This window comes from Paraphaeosphaeria sporulosa (genome assembly GCF_001642045.1).
Source record: "Paraphaeosphaeria sporulosa strain AP3s5-JAC2a unplaced genomic scaffold CC84scaffold_1, whole genome shotgun sequence".
Classification (NCBI taxonomy): domain Eukaryota; kingdom Fungi; phylum Ascomycota; class Dothideomycetes; order Pleosporales; family Didymosphaeriaceae; genus Paraphaeosphaeria; species Paraphaeosphaeria sporulosa.
Genome location: NW_017253360.1, coordinates 1,521,991 through 1,539,765, shown reverse-complemented (window position 1 = coordinate 1,539,765; position 17,775 = coordinate 1,521,991). Strand labels below are relative to the sequence as shown.

Below are 17,775 nucleotides of genomic sequence, written 5' to 3'. Positions count from 1 at the left end.
ATCGGCCAGTCAGTCCCCACCATGCCATACTCATTGGCACTGGATTGATCTCGTTGAACGGTTTTAGTCTTGCAGTCTGGTCAAGACATACGAGTTTGCTTTGTTCATGTTTGAGGCTCATCGACTGGCTGATAGGCGTGTGGAACCTCCCAAAACGACATGTGCAGCGGTCCATCAATTGTGCGGTGCACAGAAGGAAAGTACACCGCACTACCCCTTCGCTCTGGTTCACCGCGCTGAAACACTCGCACTCAGAACCCACTCAAACCCATCGCCGCGTTTGTACTAATTGCCCAGTTGAGTTCCTAAAGCCGAGCAACCTGACCCCTAGAGCGACTGTAGTGCTTGCGGCTAAAGCTGCAAACGGGAGGGGAAAGCAGAAGCCTACAACACACGTCACAGAATAGCATACAAATCTTACAGTGACCAAGACGACATCCGCCGCATTGCGTCCTCTGCATGTGGGCCTTCAGACGTCTGGATCTGTGTGTGGCAGTTGTTGTCGAGGCGCAATGCTGCAGCACACTGACATCGCTCTGGCATATAGGCCGGATAGATTAGCCCAGATCACCATCTCAAGCATCCTATTTATCGTGCAGGTCTGGTCATATTGATTATATTTCGATTGACATGTCCCTGAAACATGAAGCATCCCAGTCGAACCTTAACAGCTCGTACCTCATCAAAGAACTCCTACTCCTCGAGTCCCACCTCCGCAACCAACTAGAAGTTGAACGCATTTTTGTAGGCCTTCTTCTCTTTCTCCCGCCTCTCCTTCACCCTCCTCTTCACGCCCTCCAGCTCCTTTGAGATCGCCGCATCCCCCGGCGCATACTTGGCCGCCATCTCCAAATCCTTGACCGCCTCCTCGTCGTTCTTCCGCCCGACTCTCGCCTGCGCCCGGCGGAAATACGCCTTCGCCATGTCCTTCTCGCTGATGCCCTCCACCTCGAGCGCCTTCCCCGCGCTCTCTGCCGCCTCGACGTACTGCCCCACCTTGTTCTGCAGCAGCGCCGAGTTGAGGTATAGCGACGTCTTGAGCGCGTTGAGCTGGATGCCGAGCTCCTTCGGGTCTGAGTCGAGGAGGGTTGGGTACTCGTGCAGGTAGCGCAGGCCCTTCTGGTACTTTGCGAGGCCGAGCTGCAGCGCGCCGGCCTTGAAGGCGGTGTTGCCAAGGTCCTTGAGCGCGGTTGCGATCTCGACAATCTGCGCGCCGACCCACTCTGCGTCGTCTGGCTTCTGGTCCTCGGGGAAGTCCTCGTAGGGGTCGCCGGTCTGGTCGGGCGTCTTGTCTGTGGCTTTGGTGTACTCGTCGCCGGTGAGCTCGCCGCAGTCTGTGTGTGGTTAGCCAGAGTTAGTAAATTGGGATGGATGAAGCGCACCGATGATGGTAGCGTCGTGAAGAGGCTTGTCACCGCTCTGCGTCTTGAGGTTCTCGATCTCCCGGACAATGCTCTTGCCGTTGATGACCTCGCCGAAGACAACGTGCTTATTGTCGAGATGCGGTGTGGGGACTGTTGTGATGAAGAACTGGGAGCCGTTGGTGCCTGTGGCGTGAATTAGCATCCATGTTGGACAGAATGGTCCTTGCGGGATCAATCAAGCCCTCGGAAATAGGAGTGTTGCGCTTGTGCCAGCTTTAGCTTCGAGGTCTCTGCAGATTAGGTCGTAACATGAAGTTACGGCCTTCCCGTGCCTCATTCGAAGCACGGTTTGTACAGTCCTCAGCCTTCAGGCATCCGCTTTCGAACCTAGGCTTATCGCGCCCCACTCCCTCACCGCTGTCTTTGTATTCCTAACCCTTCCCTTCGATGTCTCCTCTTCAAACTTCCCGGAACTTACCAGGTCCTGCGTTAGCCATGCTCAGCAAGAATGGCTTCTCGTGGATCTTCTCAAAGTTCTCATCATCGAATTTCTCCCCGTATATGCTCTCACCACCCGTGCCATTGCCGGCTGTGAAGTCTCCGCCCTGAATCATAAACTGTTTGATGACGCGGTGGAAGCCCGAGCCCTTGTAGTGCAGCGGCACACCGTCCTTGTTCGCGCCTTTCTCGCCGGTGCAGAGCGCGCGGAAGTTCTCGGCCGTCTTGGGTACGACTGCGGTGGGTCAGCATCGTGTGCGCTATGGTGGGAAGGGAGGTATCGGGTCGAGGTAAGTGCGCTCGGCGCGTCGATTATCGGAGGAAGACGTACTGTCATTGTACTGTGAGACGTGTCAGCTTGGCTCTGGTGGTGTAGGTGCGTGGACTTACAAGCTCGAAGGCGATTCTGCCCTTCTTCACACCGCCAATGGCAATGTCGAAAAAGACTCTCGGGCGCTCTGCTTCTGGTCAGGATCCCCTGGCTGCTTGATTGCGATTCTCGTGCTGGGCCTACTTACTGTTACCTTCAGCCATCTTTGCAGGAGTTGAGCTTATGGCGGGGGAGTGAGGGTAAGGAAGGGGCGTTGCAGATGCCTTCAAAATTCACAGAGGCAGTGACAAGTGGGAGAGTAATTGGGATATGGGATCGACAATGAGGAGTGAGGCTGAAGTTCTAAAGTAAAAGGTACGAGATCCAGAAGTTTCTAGAGCTACCGCATCCCGTGTCTGTGCGCCTTGCTGCGCACCTTCCCGGAGGGGTGGTTCAGACACTTGGCGATATGCGCAAGCAAGGTCGTTTTACTGCGCTGTCTGACTTTCAGCTCTAGTTTCAGGCTATGCATGTGATCAAGCTGCTTTGTTCTGTCGCGACGACTCTCTCATCGAGGCGAGGTGGAGGGGCAACGCGGGGCAGAACCGAGGACCTGACTAAAAGGTTAGCGCCAAACGCCCCAAGCTCACAGCTTCTGTAAGGAAAGGTGCTGCACGCCAGATCAATACAACTAGCTAGACATCACATCAGGTCAGATAATGCTACGTCTATTCCTGAGCAGCCTCAGCACATCGTCTCAACATCAAGGACCATCATGTCGAGGACTAGACACCAGGGTGAAGTAAATATGCATAAGTTGTGTAGTGTAGTATATATTCCCACGCCAACTGCGACACCACCGCTATAGGCAAAAGCAGAATAAATGCAGCGAATCCGCCTCTTCTCCCCAACCCAACATCCCCTCATGCGTAACTGAAAAGCAAAATCATCATCGAGGTCTTGTCTCGTAAACTCAGAACCGACCTCCCTCCCGCTCCCGTTCGTAAAATATTGGACCGCTCGCAAAACGCCATCCCATGGTTGTAAATGTATAGCTTTTGGCCGCTAGCAGTGTCGACTCTCATACGGGATATGTAAAATCCAACAATGCGGTGCGGTGCAATGCTCGCTCGATAAGACGGCCTTCGTGGTGTGTGTGTGCTGACAAGGCGGCAGCGCAGAAGGCTGTGTATGCCTTGCGGGTGGATGTGTCAACCACACGTTGCGTGGTTTTCACGGCAAAAGGATGTCGGTCGACCCCTGTGCGCGAGCTCTACAGCTCACTCGCACTCTTCCTCCTCCTCAGCTCCTTCTCCGTCAGACTCTTCGCTCTTTCTTTGTCCCCTTTAGAAATATACCGCCCGGTAAACCAACCATCTAGTCAGAAATCGGCAGCCTCAGCCCCGGCTCGTCCCCTAAGGCTGCTATGGCTCGCATATTCACCCAGCGCGCTACCTCCACCTCTTCCAGCACCATGGTCGTTCCGCTCCGGGCTCCTGTCCCGCTGATGCTCCTTCTCTTTATCTTTACCCTTTTCCTTGTCTTTGCGCTTGCGCTGGAAAGGAAGCACGCCACGGAAGCCGGACCGGTCTTTCTTCTCCTTGATATCTTTATCCTTGGAGAAGGCGGGTAGTGCGGTAGTGTATTCTTCTTCGAGCATGCTGCCTGCGTCCGAATTTTCGACGCTGTGACCACCCGCACTGCGGGGAGGTTGGGAGAAGGCGCCTGAGTTCGCGAGCGCGGAGGCGTTGATTTGAGCATTCGGATTCGCGTAGCCAAAGGAGCCCGCTGGGGCAGATGGATTCGCACGGGTCTGGGGGTAGGAAGGGGGTGGCGCCATGTGGAGGCCGTCGCTTGAGCCCGGGGGCGTTTCTTCGGTAGCAGAGGCAGACGCGGAGGCATTGGTAGACGCCGACTGTGAGATCGAGTCGGGCAGTGAGGGAGCATAGCCAGCGTTGCGAGGAACTTTTGGTGCGGCAAACGGACTGTTGACCGTGTTTGAAGCAGTGCTGGTGAGAGAGCTGGCCGAAGCCGAGATGCTTGGGTGTTGCTGGTGGCGCGTCCGTGGAATTCTTACAGGCTTCATGGTAACTGGCGTGCTTGTCGAGGATGAAGATGTCTGCTCGTCAACGGTACCTGGCGAGGTTGGTAGGCTCTCCCTACCATCGTCTTTTGTGGCTACTCTGTTCTTGGTTGCAGCGCCTCTGCCCGAATCGAAACTCGCAGAGCCTTGCAGCTGCTCCACCAATTCTTCCCATTTGACGCTCAGAGATGACGAAGGTCGCTCCGCACGTTCGGCGCGATTTAGACAGTCCGACGTGCGTTCTTTGAGCACAACACAGATCTGGTGGAACTTGAGCAAGTCACCGTCGGTGGTTTCGATACTCGGTGCAGTGCTCTTTGTGTTCTCTAGCCAGAGATCGACAAGCGCAGCAAAGTTACGAGCATGATCAACGAGGTAAGGCAACGATGGGAAGCCCTCTCGGGATGTTGGTGGAAGTCGCTGGAGTATGGCGAGCGGCGTGCTGTAAGAAGGAGGTATTGGAGGCGAAGGCGACGCCATCGAAGATATTGAGCAGATGTTGTCTAGGTATGACTTAAACTCCTGACGATGGGTTGTCAAGAATGCGTTCATTGGCTCCATCCACGCCTCTTTGGTCCCGAACGAGGTCATATTCGCCAGACCCTGGAGAGATTTCGCGATGAGGGTCAGTGCCCGTCTGGCTCGTGGTTTGGGGTGATCTGCTCGGAAATAGATTAGTTGGAGGTGCGGATGAGAAAATTTACAAACACACCTTTTAGTAAGCCGAAGAGCTTCGGGTTGAGGACGGCAGGCACGAAAAATCGTAAAAACAAAAAACCTGATACACTGCTGTACTGAACAGTCCTCAAAAAGTCACCGAAGCGGTCTTCAGCGCAAGCGCGGATATGTCGGAAGATCAACCTTAGCTCTTGCGGGCACCGAGAGACTGAGTTGTATATCGCTCGCCATAGGTCTTCCGTAAGGTTGATCAGCCGTCGCCAGTTCCGGTCCAATTCGTGCTGAGATGACACCTTGTTGGGGTCCACCTCACACTCGGGATCCTTCTCGTTGATCTCTCTTAGCTTATCACTCAAGGTCTCTTCGAGGTACTCCTTGCCCAGGCGCTTCATATGGAAGTCGAGTGATTTGGTCAACAGTGTGTTCCCGCGAAATAGCAAGTTTGCCTCCAGCTTGGCGTTGTTATTCATGTCTCTGACGAACAGCTCCCGGTCACTGTTCGATCCGAAGTGTGTTTCGTTGGACTCGCTGGACCCGAGTCGTTTGCTGAAGCGAAGTCGTGTAGCTGGAGACTCTTTGAGCGTGCCATCAATCTCTTCTTCCACCAAAGCCATGATCCAATCGCCAGCCTGGCCGGACACTTGGAAGATATTCAAGAGGTACTCGGATAGTCTCTTGAGCTCGTTCGGTACCATTTGGGCTAACTGGAGGGTAAGGCCATTCGAGAAGCGATGTAAGAGCTCCGACATGGGCTGGTAGTCACGAGCCATGAGAATAACGCACTCTTCCGTGCTGACTTTCACAAGCACCTCCCCAACACTGTTTCCGTACATGTTAACAAGAGGCCACCACTTTTCCGTCTCCTGGTTTGGACCCAGATCATCAAGATATACGTCGGTTTTGCCACACGTCTGATCAAAAGATATACCGGTGAAGCCGCCTCCAGCATCAGAGGCAAACGAATCTGAAGCTGTCGGCGCTTCGTGGCCATGCTTGTCGCCACGCGAGCTGGGAGGTCTCTTTTTCAAAAGTAGCGATGCTGTCGATAAGACAGCAGGGAGATCGAGAAATTCGAATTCCTCTCGCCAGAATGGCGTGTTGCCCTCCATCTTGACCATCGTTCGCGCTCTAGTTTCTCCGTCCAGGAGAACCTCGACATAGTAGCCTCCGGCATTGGTGGCATTCGAAGATCCAGGCCTCTGGGAGGTATGGTGCATGTCGGCAACCTTTGGACTGATGGGTGGCATCAGTCTTGCTTCGATAACGCGCACAAACAGCGACCTCTCCATGCGGAACATATCTTTGGTGCCAAAAGTTGGCGACATTATACCCTCCTCGTTCAGCTCACTCAATGCAGGCTGCTTCGGACCGTATAGCTGTGGTATAGTGAAAGCGCGCAACAGAACTATCCAGACCTCGTATAGTACGCGTGACTCTAGCGACAAAAAGATGGGTCGCAGCAATGATAGCGACGTAGATGTAGACGTATATTGCGGGTAAATGGCGATGCAGAACTCGTTATCCAAAACGGACGGATCCAAACGCTGGACGGCGCAACGCGAAAGCTGAGATAGTTGTACAACGGACACCAACGTAACGTCTGTATCGGAGTACAGTTTGAGTTCACCATTCTCTCTGAGCGTACAAGACACTCGCCGCCAGCGTCGCGATCCGTGACTCTGTATACGGTACGCTTGTGGCCGCGAGTGTCCAGATTTTGGCGTGCCGGTGTTGCTGTACGTCACACTGGTGTCCCAATAAATCATTTTGCCGACCTTGATGATCGGTGCCTCTTTCAACAGTGATACCTCCGAGTGTCGTCTGCTGTCTGCCAAGCGTCTTTCCGCTACTAGAGGCGTCTGCGGCTTGGCCATCTTGTTGTGAATGCCTTTGGGACGGATCGGTTGCCAACACATCAACGCCGCAAACCAAGAGTCGAACTCTTCTTGCGTGGGCGGACGCAGATACACTTCCAGTTTCGAATTGTGGCCCACGACGTGGATATAGGCAGTGTAGGCTTCGGCATCGTATGCGCTCTTCACACGACAGCCCCGCAGATCTGGGATCAGGGTGCGGTGGTACGAGTTGTCGCTTTTGGGCTCATACACCAGACTTCCGGCCTCCTCGTTGATATAGCAGTAGGAAAGCGACCAAGGACTCGACTCGCCCCGTCTGAATGCCAACATGCCTTGCATTTTCCCCTTTGTGGCGCGCATCAGTTTGAAGATCTTCCGGGCATCTGACGCTGGCACTGGCGACACCCACGAGTCCGGCTGCTGTGCATTGGGAGAGAGGTTACCAGATCTCTCAGGCGACGATGCGCGGGGCTGCTTGAGGAGACGACTTCGGCTCGTGGAACTTGTCGTACGCGGTGGGGGCTGGTGGGTCGTGGGCGAGATGGTCGAAGGGTGCCCGATGGATGTCACGACTGATTCTTCGATACTCTGGAAGGTCGACGATGCAGTGCTATGCACAGAGCCTATCCGGTGTCTGCTGGCGACGAAGAGGTTGGGGGGACTCTTGTCCCGCGTCGAGCGTTCCTCCATTGTGCGTGTGCGCGGGCGGTTCTGCGGATCTTTGACATTGCGGAGAGCGTATTCGGCATCGTTGTTCGAGTTTGCGCGAGCGACTAAGCTGCGCGGGTTGCTGGCGCTGGTGCGGGACGAGATGCTGTTGGAGCGCGGAGAGACGGGCGTCATCGTGTCCTCTGGTAACTCGGGGGTCACGGCGCGAATCGTATAAGTGCCCCGTTCATCTCGCTGGCGGTCCCCAGCCTCGGGAGCATCTTCTTCTTCTCTGTTGCGGCTCCGCCTACTTCTGGGGGCTGGGTCCATGGCGGTTTACCGCGCGTCGTCTGATTGCCCGCGCAAGATGCAAACGCGCACGTGGCCGTCGCGTTGGCATTGACAGATCACCGGCCACGCAGCAGGTACCCGGCCAGCGTCACCGGAGGAGGACTGTACAGCGTAGGATGAGGAAGGAGTGTTGTATTCGGATTCGCGCGATGCATCGCATGCTCGTAGAACGGTTTCGAGCGCGCGGGGCAGCGTCTTCAACGCAGTCTGGGAGCAGCCTGGGGCATCACCACGAGGATCGAGCGTATCGGAAGGTGTGGTTGCGGATGTTCAAAGGCATCGACGTCGCTTGTCAGCTTGGCACGCTCGCTTCCGGTTACATGCTACCTAAGACTAACCACATCCTGCAGTGGCAAACATGCTCCTTCCACTGTGCAGCTCTCTAAGTTTCGTGAAGGTCTGGTATCGGGCTGATAGCACGCAGATGGTGCTGCTTTCCCGACGGCTTCTCGTGCCAAAGACAGCTGCGCACCCTCTCGCAGATGCTGTCGTCCAAGGGCATCGTCGAGCACTTCACGCATCCACAATGCAAGGGACAGCCGCAGTCGAAGAAAATCATAATAACACGAACCGCAGGCCTTGACACGCAAAACTACATCCAGCTGAGAAACTCCGGGATATCGCAATCAGCCCCTCCGAGAACAACGCTCCGCTATTGACTAGCGCGTAAGATTAACAGTCTCTGCTCCCAAGCCCTTCGGCCACGCCGTTGACACAGACATCCCAACACATGTAATGTGAAATGCGCTCATCTGAACGGTGGCCGGTCAGCAGCCGTCTCCTCCAAACTGATAGCACTCAGTGGCTGCGACCGTGCTCCGCTGAGATCGCCTGAGCCTGTCCTTCGCAGAGCCTGGCGCATCGTCTCGATCTGCAGTTCTCCGCCGCCTCCCAGAGGAGGACTGTGCGTTCCAGGAGCTGTAGGGCTGCCTAGGCCCTTCTCCGACGTGGCACCACTTCTTGGTGGAGATGCGCCAAACCCGTGGGACGACACAGGCGAGCGTACGGGCGATGGTGAGCGATTGGCTGTCGCAGATAGGCTGATGAATTGCGCGGCATCCCGGTCTGTCTCGGCGTGCTCGGCCTGCACGACGTCTGCAAAGGAGATGAAAGACAAGCGCCGAGGGTCAGTCGTGTCCACAGACCCGTAGTTTGCGTTCGAGGCGGATTCGGACGCGTCAGGGTGGCTGAACAGAGACGCTTCCTCGTGGATGAGCGAGGGCGAATGTACCGATTCCGCCATGCTTCCCGCCACAGCCTGTAGACAATCCGTCAGCTGAATGCCATGCAACCTGTGTGTTTTTCCACTCACCGCCGAAGCAGGTTGATGGGCCGCGTGCATCACAATCTCCACCTCGTCGGGATTCAGATGGTCATCCGTAATTGCCAGCGACGAAGCATCTAGCGCTGCTGGTATATGGTCTTCAGTCTTGATGTGCGCCGGTATGGCAGGCGAAGGCTCGGGCTCCTGCACATTGCGCTCGAAGATCTGCGAGGATGCTGGCGAATGCAAGCCGGGCGAAGTTGAGCGAATGCGGCGATTTGGGGAGGCACTGATGCCTGCGGGGTTGATGCGTGGGCTGCCACGGGGGGAACGGCGGTCTGGTGGAGGTGAGGTGGTAAGAGGTGGTGATGGGAGTAGTGTTGGAGCCGATGTGGGCGAGCGCGCGGCGCCTGTCGCTGCCGTCTTGTCTTGCGCCTGCCTATCCGCCTTCTTACCAAGCGCCAGCAGCTTGCGCTTTCCTTTGGCCAGAAGGCCAGAGCCTTCCCCGGCCTCGTTGCTCTCCACGGCAGGCGTCGTGCTCGCGGGCATGGCTTCGGGAGTGCTCATGGCAGCGACTGGAGGAAAGCGCTTTCCTTGACCGAGAGATTTGCTTGCTGGCGGCAAAAGACTGTTCTTGGGGTTAGCTCTTACTGCTGCTATGATGCCGGGAACAGCCACGGTGCTCTGGTGCAGCAAGTACCGGCGTGGACGGGTCGGGCGACGATGGGAGATCAATTTGTTGATGAATCGAGGGGTTTGGGTTGTTGCCCGCTTCAGACAAATTGCCGCGCTACACGGAGTTTAGACAGTGTAACAGACTACAAGTGAATCGCAGTCGAGTGCTACTGTGAACTGTCACCGGGCGGGTAGCAATCAAGGAGGGTGCCGTTGGGATCCATGGATGGAAGCCCATCACGTGGGATGACGCAGCTGGTTTGGAACCTTGTGTCCTTCAAATCTTGCAAGGCACGTGAGCACCCTTACCCCGGAGCCACAATGTCCACGCGCACGGATAACGGTAACTTACTAGAGCTTGCACTATCAAAAGATGGCCAGCAGTGTCTCGCGACATATTTCCGGGCACGAGAATAGCAACATACAAGAGCTCTACGACAAAAACATTGCCTAGTTAACCCGAAAGCCTCTCATGGGCGTGACTGGTGTCTTCGCAAAGCCACCGGACTTCGTGCACACCACTAACAGAGTTACTGTCAGAAAGGAGTCTTCATTCTCTTGCCCTATCCCATAGATATTTTACCTCCGATCTAGATTGAGACGACACCCGAAGCATGCCACCAACCATTCTGTTGCGAACCCCGGCTCTTATTACCCCATCTTTTAATATTGCTAGCAAAGATGTCGAATTGTTGTACCACTCAATATTTGCCGGCCTACCAATCGAGACCAAGTACGCATAACATCTATAACTGCCGCCACAAAACATGGGCATTGTGCGTTGTGATGAACAATCAGAAGAGTCGTGCGCCTCAATACCGATCCCAAGCAGGCTAATTTCGACGCATGCGATGTGGCCTATTCGGCTGCACTCCACAGGTGAAGCACCCCATCCTTTTGGGTGAGCTGAGTCGGTTCGGATTCTTCTCCTGTTGCTCTGCCTTGACGCGCTTGCTTCTGAGGTCAACAAAGCATCTTAATACTGACGAAATGTTGTGGACTGACATCGTGATTACTACTAATACTATTGCCAACTCCATGACCCTGGTGGGCGACTAAAGGATTTGGCTTTCAAAGGATGAGCTCAGCGCGGCCCTCGTCCTTCGTATTCTGGGGTGTTTGGAGCATGGTTTTACGCCGCAGGATGCAGGGCACGAGCGCAATCCTAGCGAGAAGCATTCACCCGGCACCTCCACATTGCGCGAGACTCCCGCGCGTCGATCGATTGACTTTATACAATCTGCAGCTGTCTAACTTGTCACACGCCGCGTCAGTCCGGATGCATCTAAATCCAGCCGAAGTCCAAGCGCGCGCTGAAGTTCTCGATCAGCTTTTGGTTCTTTCGTCCGGACTCTGCTCAGATGGTTGCTAAAGGACTCTTTACGCCTACGTTTCTGGGCCCAACAGTCGAAACGACAGCGTTCAGTCTGGCGAGCATATCGACCATTGTGGTCCTCCTCAGGTCAGTACCCTTGCGTCTGGATTCGCAGCTCGCCTGCTGACATTGCACAAGGTTCTATTGCCGGATATGGATTGTGAAGAAGCTGAAGTCGTATGACTACCTGATCGCAGGAGCAGTGGTAAGTCGACGTATTCCTATGATCGAGCTATCCGCTCTTTCGCCCATGTTGCCGCCTTCGCGGGCGCCTTACAGCCAACAAGGCGCCGGCTGATGGAGACTAGGTGTGCACATGGGGACTGTGTGTCATTAATCACTACCAAGTGCTCTACGGCACTGGTTCTGGTGCGTAACTGACTTCACATTGTCCGGGGACGATATACTAATCGCACGGTATCACAGGCGCATGGCCTGCCGACCTGCCACCAGTGAGTTTGGTTGGATACCCACATGTTGCCACTTGTTGATCCCCGGTAGCCTTCCGCAGAATTTACGCTGAACGGCGTGTTGGGTGCGGCGAAAGCATGGTACGGATATCAGATCGTCTATCTGCTGGTTCCGGCACTTGTTAAGCTCTCTATCCTCGTGGTAAGTTGGCTCAAGACGTGAACACTGATGAATGTTCACTAATTTGATTAGTTCTATCTAACCATCGCCACTCACCGTCCCTTCCGAACCATCGTTTACTGGGCCATAGCATTCGTTACGACCTACAGCATCATCATGATAATCGTGAACGCCTTCGAGTGCCCACGCAAGCCGTCCCTCGTCTTTGAGCCCGAGATATTTGTTATGAGAGAACAGTGGCATTGTTTCAACCTGACGGCTCTGTATTTCAGCCAATCTGCGCTGAACATATTCTCCGACCTCTTCATCCTCGTTTTACCTCTGCCAATTCTCGTCAAGCTACACATGCCGACTATCAAGCGCATTTGCCTGTTGATAGTCTTCTCGGTGGGACTCCTTGTTCCGATCGCAGCAAGTTTCCGTCTTTGGATTCTCTATCTCTGGCATGATGCGCCTCCGGATATATCACGATATTACGGCGGCTACATTCTGTTCTGGGACGCCGTCGAGCTCAACACTGCCATCATCTGTGCGTCGGCACCTTCTCTTCAGCCTCTCTTTAGGCGCGCTTTTGGTGAACTGCGTGCGTTCTCACGAGGCCGATCAGCGTACTACTACTATGGCGACGATAGGGAGGGCACAGTCATGACGCAGACCACGATCGGCAGAAGAGGAAGTAGGAGGTTGGATCAGGAGATTCCGTTACAGCGACGGCCGTCGTCTCGAGAGGTACATAAAAGACGTCCTGAAGAACTGGAAAGCGACCTGGTCGTTATCAGGGAGATGGAAAACGAGGAAGACATCAGGATCTGGGCGCAGGCATCTGCGGTAGAATCAACGAGTACCCATTCCGAATCGCACCCACCGAAGTCGCCAGCGCGACCGCGAGATCTTTTGGCATCTGAATGAGAACATGACTGCACCCCTCCAATCTTACATGGTACCATAGCCACCACTTTGCGCGCAACAACAAAACGTCAGCCCGTGCCTGGAATCGCGTGTATGAGGCCAAGCCCGCGCATGCCGGGCTCAAGAACGTCCAAGATGCTCTGAGACCGCCTTGGAGTCCCGCGTGAACCCCCCTGTCGCACCTGCTTATCTCCACCTACCAAAGAAGAAAACCAGGCAGAACACGCACCAATACAATGCCAGACAGTGTAGTACGGCCCCCGGTAAGGCCGTCAACAAATGACCACGTACGCAATCGGGCCATGGGCTTACATCTTTTGGCTGCCTGCCGCAAACGCGAAGAGCTGAGAATGGATGCAGGTGGGGGTTGGGTTGCGATGTTCAGCTACAAGGGTGCCTTTGCGTAAGCGCGAGTTTGAGCTGCTGACTGTGTAGCATTGGGAAGTCAACAAAGACACGGGGTATATAGCTGCATGTACTCTTGAGACATTCGGGGCACCGGGATAGCGAGGCTGTCATTCTACGCGTTGTTATCATTTTCCTGTTCACGTATATTAAGCACCCTCCGAATTGCGCGCAACCCTTTCCTATCATTTTCGTGCAGTGTATATACCTCTTGAGCATCGCATCACGCCACTCTTTTCAAAATGCCTTCCTTACAGCCCGACTCCGCAAACCCATACACACCCTCCCTCCCAAAGAAAGCCCTCATCTTCCTTTTCAAGGGCGTAAATAAATTCGTCCCATGGCACAAGCTCCCCACGTAAGACCCTCACCAATACATAACCAGCATTCCACCTGAGCAAGCATGCAGCTACATCGGTGTCCTGAACCTCGCAGCCTATCGCTACGAGCTGCGGCAGCACAACCTCCACGATACGTATCCCTCGCCCTCGTACCAAGGTAGCGCCACCTCGGACCCTGTTCCCCATGAATTTGCCCACACGCGAAACTCAGATGGTCTGTACAATGATACAAATCAGCCAAAGATGGGCTGTGTGGGTATGCGATTTGGTCGGAATGTGGGTAGAGACCATACCAAGAAGCCGAGCGAAGAGGAGCTGCTGAGTCCGAATCCGAGGGTTGTGAGCGAGGTCTTGCTGAAAAGGGAAGGTTTCAAGCCGGCGACGATATTGAATCTGTTGGCGGCTGCTTGGATTCAGTTTCAGGTGCATGATTGGTGAGTGCTCCCTCGTTTCTCCAGAATATAGGCTTCAGGTCGGTGTGGCAGACGAATGATGGCTGATTAAGTGGATCGCAGGTTCATGCACACCAATTCTACGACTGAGAAACATGACATCAAGCTTCCGCCCGGTGATACATGGAGTGACTCGCAGATGAGCGTAGAAGCTACGCAAGCGGATGAGATCTTGGATGACACCGACAAGAAATCCCCTGCTTATAGGAATGAGAACACACATTGGTGGGACGGCTCCCAAATCTATGGATCCAGTGAAGCCCGCACCAAAGAGCTGCGCGGCCTTGCAAAGAATGGCAAGCTTGAGGTCGACGAGCAGAAGGTAGTTACTTACCTACCTCGTGATGAGAATGGCGTACCTCGGACCGGTTTCTACACAAATTGGTGGCTAGGGCTGGAAATGCTCCACACACTCTTTGTGCTCGAGCATAATGCAATCTGCGATGATTTGGCCAAGGAGTACCCTGACTGGGAATCCGAAAGAATATTCGACACCGCTAGACTAGTAAATTGCGCACTGATGGCGAAGATTCATACAACCGAGTGGACGCCTGCCATCCTCGGCCATCCAGCCCTGCAAATCGCAATGAACGGCAACTGGTGGGGGGTCCTAGGCGAGAAGCTGTACAAACTTCTCGGCCGCGTCGCCCCAGGAGAATCCATATCCGGAATTCCTGGCTCTGGCGCCGAGCAGCACGGCGCGCCATACTCGCTGACAGAAGAGTTCGTCTCGGTATACCGCATGCATCCTCTAATTCCAGACAATATAGCCTTTTTCTCTGCCGCAACCGGCGAGCACAAGAAAACTTACCCTATTAGGGGCGTTGCGTTTGGAGAGGCGCGAGCACCGCTTACAGAGCAGAGTCTCGGCTTCGAAGACATCTTCTATAGCTTTGGCATCAATTTTCCCGGCGCGGTCACTGTGAACAACACACCTGACTTCCTCCGGGATCTGCACACGCCTGAAGGCCGCCACGTTGACATGGGTACCCTCGACATCCTGCGTGATCGCGAACGCGGCATCCCGCGGTACAACAAGTTCCGCGAGCTGTTCCACATGAAGCCTGTGGCCTCCTTTCTCGAGCTCACCGGTGGCAACACCGAAGTAGCCGCGAAGCTTGACAAGGTATACGAGGGCGACGTCAATAAGGTCGATCTTCTAGTTGGCTGTCTGTGCGAGCCGCTGCCAAAGGGCTTCGGCTTCAGCGACACAGCGTTTAGAGTGTTTATCTTGATGGCGAGTCGGAGGCTCAAGAGCGATAGATTTATTGCGACGGATTGGAATGAGGACACGTACAGCAAGGCTGGTATGCACTGGGTGCAGTATAATGGCATGAAGGACGTGTTGACGAGGCATTTCCCGGTGTTGGGTGAGAGCTTGAAGGGGATTAAAAACCGTAAGTTTGTCCTGCAGCTGGTTCTTGAGTATGGATTGATGTGCTGACTATGTAATAGCATTTGCGCCGTGGACGAAGATTGGGAAGAGTGGCGAGTACAAAGGAGAAGAGACGAATGCTTGAGTGGTCAGTGTGGATGGGTACCGTCTACGCTACAATCGGATCTCAATTCAGTCTAGGCAGCAATCCGGACTTTCAAATCTATAATTCTCCATTTCTATCCAATCGAGCAGCTCTTCGTGATGTTCCTTAGCGGAAACTTGCGCCATGTTATCAGACGCGGAATTAAATGTCATTAGACTGTGCTTGTGCCTTGTTCTGGCATCGGGCCCTCCGTGGCTTAACAAGATGCACAATCTCCCGCTCTCTCCACCCATACGCGAAACCATCCTCATGGTGTGCGAAGAAGTAGGATACTCGTTTGAATTATTGATTTCCATTGCATCGGCACTGTACCAGCTTTTCTATATTTTCATGCGACGAGCTGTGCACCATTTCTTCCCGGAAGCCATTCGAAACATCCAGGAATGGGCATCGTTCTGGTACTGGTATCACGTCCAAGATATTGCTGCTGAAGATACAAGCATTGGATAGAATTCGCATGGTCGCTTGCGCGTGTGTAATCACCTCTTGATACTCTGCTGAAGGCTCTCATTCGCGAAGTTCAGATCATGGACGTCGCACTACATTCTGAGCGAGGAATTCTTGTGCGGCATAGAAGAGCCATGTGGAACTTACGCTCATACGCCGCTTCGGGCGATACACTTTCGGCTTCTCAGACTTCACGCACGTCCGAGCCAATCTGGGCTTACGCAGTGCGAGCTGTTTGCTGTACCACTGGAACACATGAGATCGCGAATATTTGCATTCAAATGCCTATCGTATATATGGGGGTTCGACGAAAGATCCCATCTAATTGTGCTCAATGGACGCTCTTTCGGTGTTTTAGAAACCCTCTGCGAGTTCTTGGACATCTATCGGAAACGGTCGGACAACGATCCCTACGGACAACGATACCTACTTGTGGATCGACCAGATATGTATCAACCGCCTGCAAGACGCCATGCGACTGGTTAAATGCAAAGCTCGCGACCCGAGAGACAAGATATTTGCACTAGAGGGGCTGGTGTTGCCAGACCAAGGGATTCGAGTTGACTACACCTTGACCAATGAAGAAGCATTGCATCCAACAGCTATTAGTTGCTTTATTCAACCACTATCATGAGCCAGAGCAGGCTGACTAATCTACGGAACGAAGCTTGGAGTGCATGGGACACTTACTCGGCGAACTTGGCCTGCCACGTGGATTGCAAATTGTAATCTACAAGGCAAGACTGATCATCTGGTGTTTGAGGACCTCATATTTTGCAAGGCACGGAGACGCTTGGTACGTAACAAGGGAAATACGCTCTTTCCAAGGGTTGACTATAGTCCAGATCGTCGAGTACTTTTTACAGTGTAAAGGACAATCTCCACAACAAGACTGTAAGCAAATGGCTGGCTTCACGAGGAGTTGATGAATAGCGAGGGTCCATATAAAAGTGCTACATTCGTAAACTACCGGAACGCCAACTGGTCAAGGGAAACGCCACAAAGGGATTTTCAGCGAGTCCTCGACAGTACAACGACCGAATTCTGTTTAAAACCGGGGCTGACACAACCTACTCAGACTATTGTGCTTGTCCTGAAGCAACTATCCTACCCTGAGTAAAACAAGACGGAACGAGATCATCGAACGCCCTGACTACATGTAAAGTCACATTCTACTGGCAACATTATGTGATCAGAATAAATCGCTCTCAACGAAATTAATGAGGGTTTCTCGCATGAAGATGAGGCCATCTCGGATGGGTCGCGTAGACATCGCAGTTCAAGAGTGATATCTTGCTAAGCTTCGTCACCTGACCTGCCTCCGCCCTTCCCGCGAGCCCTCCTTCGAGCAAACTTTTCGTCGAATCGGCACTAACGCACATGCTACGAATAAATTACCCAGAAGGATGCTTGTGGGAGTATGGGCATTGCTGGTTCGGATGCTGGGGCCCGGCACTTTCCCACAGCTTCTTTTCTTCTTGGTCGAACTCTTGGTGTGCGGTTCACTCGACATTCACGATGCTTTCTCGGATTCTCCATATAGGTACATCGTCCTTTTTCTCTGCTCTTGCATATGGGAATTTGTTGGCAGAGGGTGAAGGTGCGGATGAGTGATGTTCAGCAGGATTTTGGGGCGCTCTCCATTCTTCTCCGTGAACATTTTGCTGATATTTGAACATGCTTTATCGTTTTTCTCTTTATACATAGTGTTGGAAGCAGAGCTTTCTCGAACGTGTTGCTGCCTGAAGTAATTCTCTTGTCCGTCCCACGAACATGCCCATACCCGTAACTGCTCCAAGGCCGCGTTTCGATTTGGTCATTGGAGATTGTTCGTCAGACAAGTTTCGTCAGTATATGTTGATATAGAGGTGTCTCAGTATGGCGATTACAAATGGGTTCCCCAACATGGTCCGCCGAATGAATGCGGGGTTGGAATGCTAGAAAGGAAAGCCTGCGGGCTCGCTTGCGCTCCGCTGTATTGCCTCGA

At 53.7% G+C, this 17,775-nt stretch overlaps 5 protein-coding genes across 5 annotated transcripts; 2 read left to right on the top strand and 3 right to left on the bottom strand.

Annotated features, from left to right (window-relative positions):
- Positions 1–723: 723 nt before the first annotated feature.
- On the bottom strand, positions 724–2,396 carry CC84DRAFT_1211347 (peptidyl-prolyl cis-trans isomerase D; the record flags this gene model as incomplete). The annotated part of the gene is made up of 6 exons (XM_018182369.1): positions 724–1,334; positions 1,383–1,547; positions 1,843–2,097; positions 2,194–2,203; positions 2,253–2,320; positions 2,381–2,396. 6 exons carry the CDS (start codon positions 2,394–2,396, stop codon positions 724–726), a joined length of 1,125 nt encoding a protein of 374 aa, XP_018042066.1.
- A 1,009-nt stretch (positions 2,397–3,405) lies between these two features.
- On the bottom strand, positions 3,406–7,956 carry CC84DRAFT_42816 (uncharacterized protein). The gene is made up of 2 exons (XM_018186195.1): positions 4,968–7,956; positions 3,406–4,914 (listed from the first exon to the last, which is right to left on the bottom strand). Exons 1-2 carry the CDS (start codon positions 7,765–7,767, stop codon positions 3,554–3,556), a joined length of 4,161 nt encoding a protein of 1,386 aa, XP_018042065.1. The 5' UTR covers positions 7,768–7,956; the 3' UTR covers positions 3,406–3,553.
- Positions 7,957–8,089: 133 nt separating this feature from the next.
- Positions 8,090–9,892, bottom strand: CC84DRAFT_1107402 (uncharacterized protein). Its single transcript, XM_018175177.1, has 2 exons — positions 9,101–9,892; positions 8,090–9,046 (listed from the first exon to the last, which is right to left on the bottom strand). The coding sequence occupies exons 1-2, from the start codon at positions 9,617–9,619 to the stop codon at positions 8,537–8,539; spliced, it is 1,029 nt and encodes a 342-aa protein (XP_018042064.1). The 5' UTR covers positions 9,620–9,892; the 3' UTR covers positions 8,090–8,536.
- Positions 9,893–11,088: 1,196 nt separating this feature from the next.
- Positions 11,089–12,602, top strand: CC84DRAFT_1254107 (uncharacterized protein; the record flags this gene model as incomplete). Its single annotated transcript, XM_018184437.1, has 6 exons — positions 11,089–11,189; positions 11,241–11,307; positions 11,411–11,471; positions 11,529–11,554; positions 11,604–11,714; positions 11,766–12,602. 6 exons carry the CDS (start codon positions 11,089–11,091, stop codon positions 12,600–12,602), a joined length of 1,203 nt encoding a protein of 400 aa, XP_018042063.1.
- Positions 12,603–13,222: 620 nt separating this feature from the next.
- On the top strand, positions 13,223–15,388 carry CC84DRAFT_1133676 (heme peroxidase). Its single transcript, XM_018175989.1, has 4 exons — positions 13,223–13,365; positions 13,417–13,782; positions 13,864–15,197; positions 15,256–15,388. Exons 1-4 carry the CDS (start codon positions 13,250–13,252, stop codon positions 15,318–15,320), a joined length of 1,881 nt encoding a protein of 626 aa, XP_018042062.1. The 5' UTR covers positions 13,223–13,249; the 3' UTR covers positions 15,321–15,388.
- Positions 15,389–17,775: the final 2,387 nt, after the last annotated feature.

Excerpts from the sequence above, each read along its gene's own strand:
- CC84DRAFT_42816 (XM_018186195.1), bottom strand. The coding sequence starts at position 7,767 with ATGGACCCAGCCCCCAGAAGTAGGCGGAGCCGCAACAGAGAAGAAGAA. Across the intron at positions 4,915-4,967 it reads GCTCTTCGGCTTACTAAAAG|ATCACCCCAAACCACGAGCC; the intron begins GTGTGTTTGTAA and ends ATTTCCGAGCAG.
- CC84DRAFT_1107402 (XM_018175177.1), bottom strand. The coding sequence starts at position 9,619 with ATGAGCACTCCCGAAGCCATGCCCGCGAGCACGACGCCTGCCGTGGAG. Across the intron at positions 9,047-9,100 it reads CCCATCAACCTGCTTCGGCG|GCTGTGGCGGGAAGCATGGC; the intron begins GTGAGTGGAAAA and ends GATTGTCTACAG.
- CC84DRAFT_1133676 (XM_018175989.1), top strand. The coding sequence starts at position 13,250 with ATGCCTTCCTTACAGCCCGACTCCGCAAACCCATACACACCCTCCCTC. Across the intron at positions 13,366-13,416 it reads CCATGGCACAAGCTCCCCAC|CTACATCGGTGTCCTGAACC; the intron begins GTAAGACCCTCA and ends GCAAGCATGCAG. Across the intron at positions 15,198-15,255 it reads CTTGAAGGGGATTAAAAACC|CATTTGCGCCGTGGACGAAG; the intron begins GTAAGTTTGTCC and ends ACTATGTAATAG.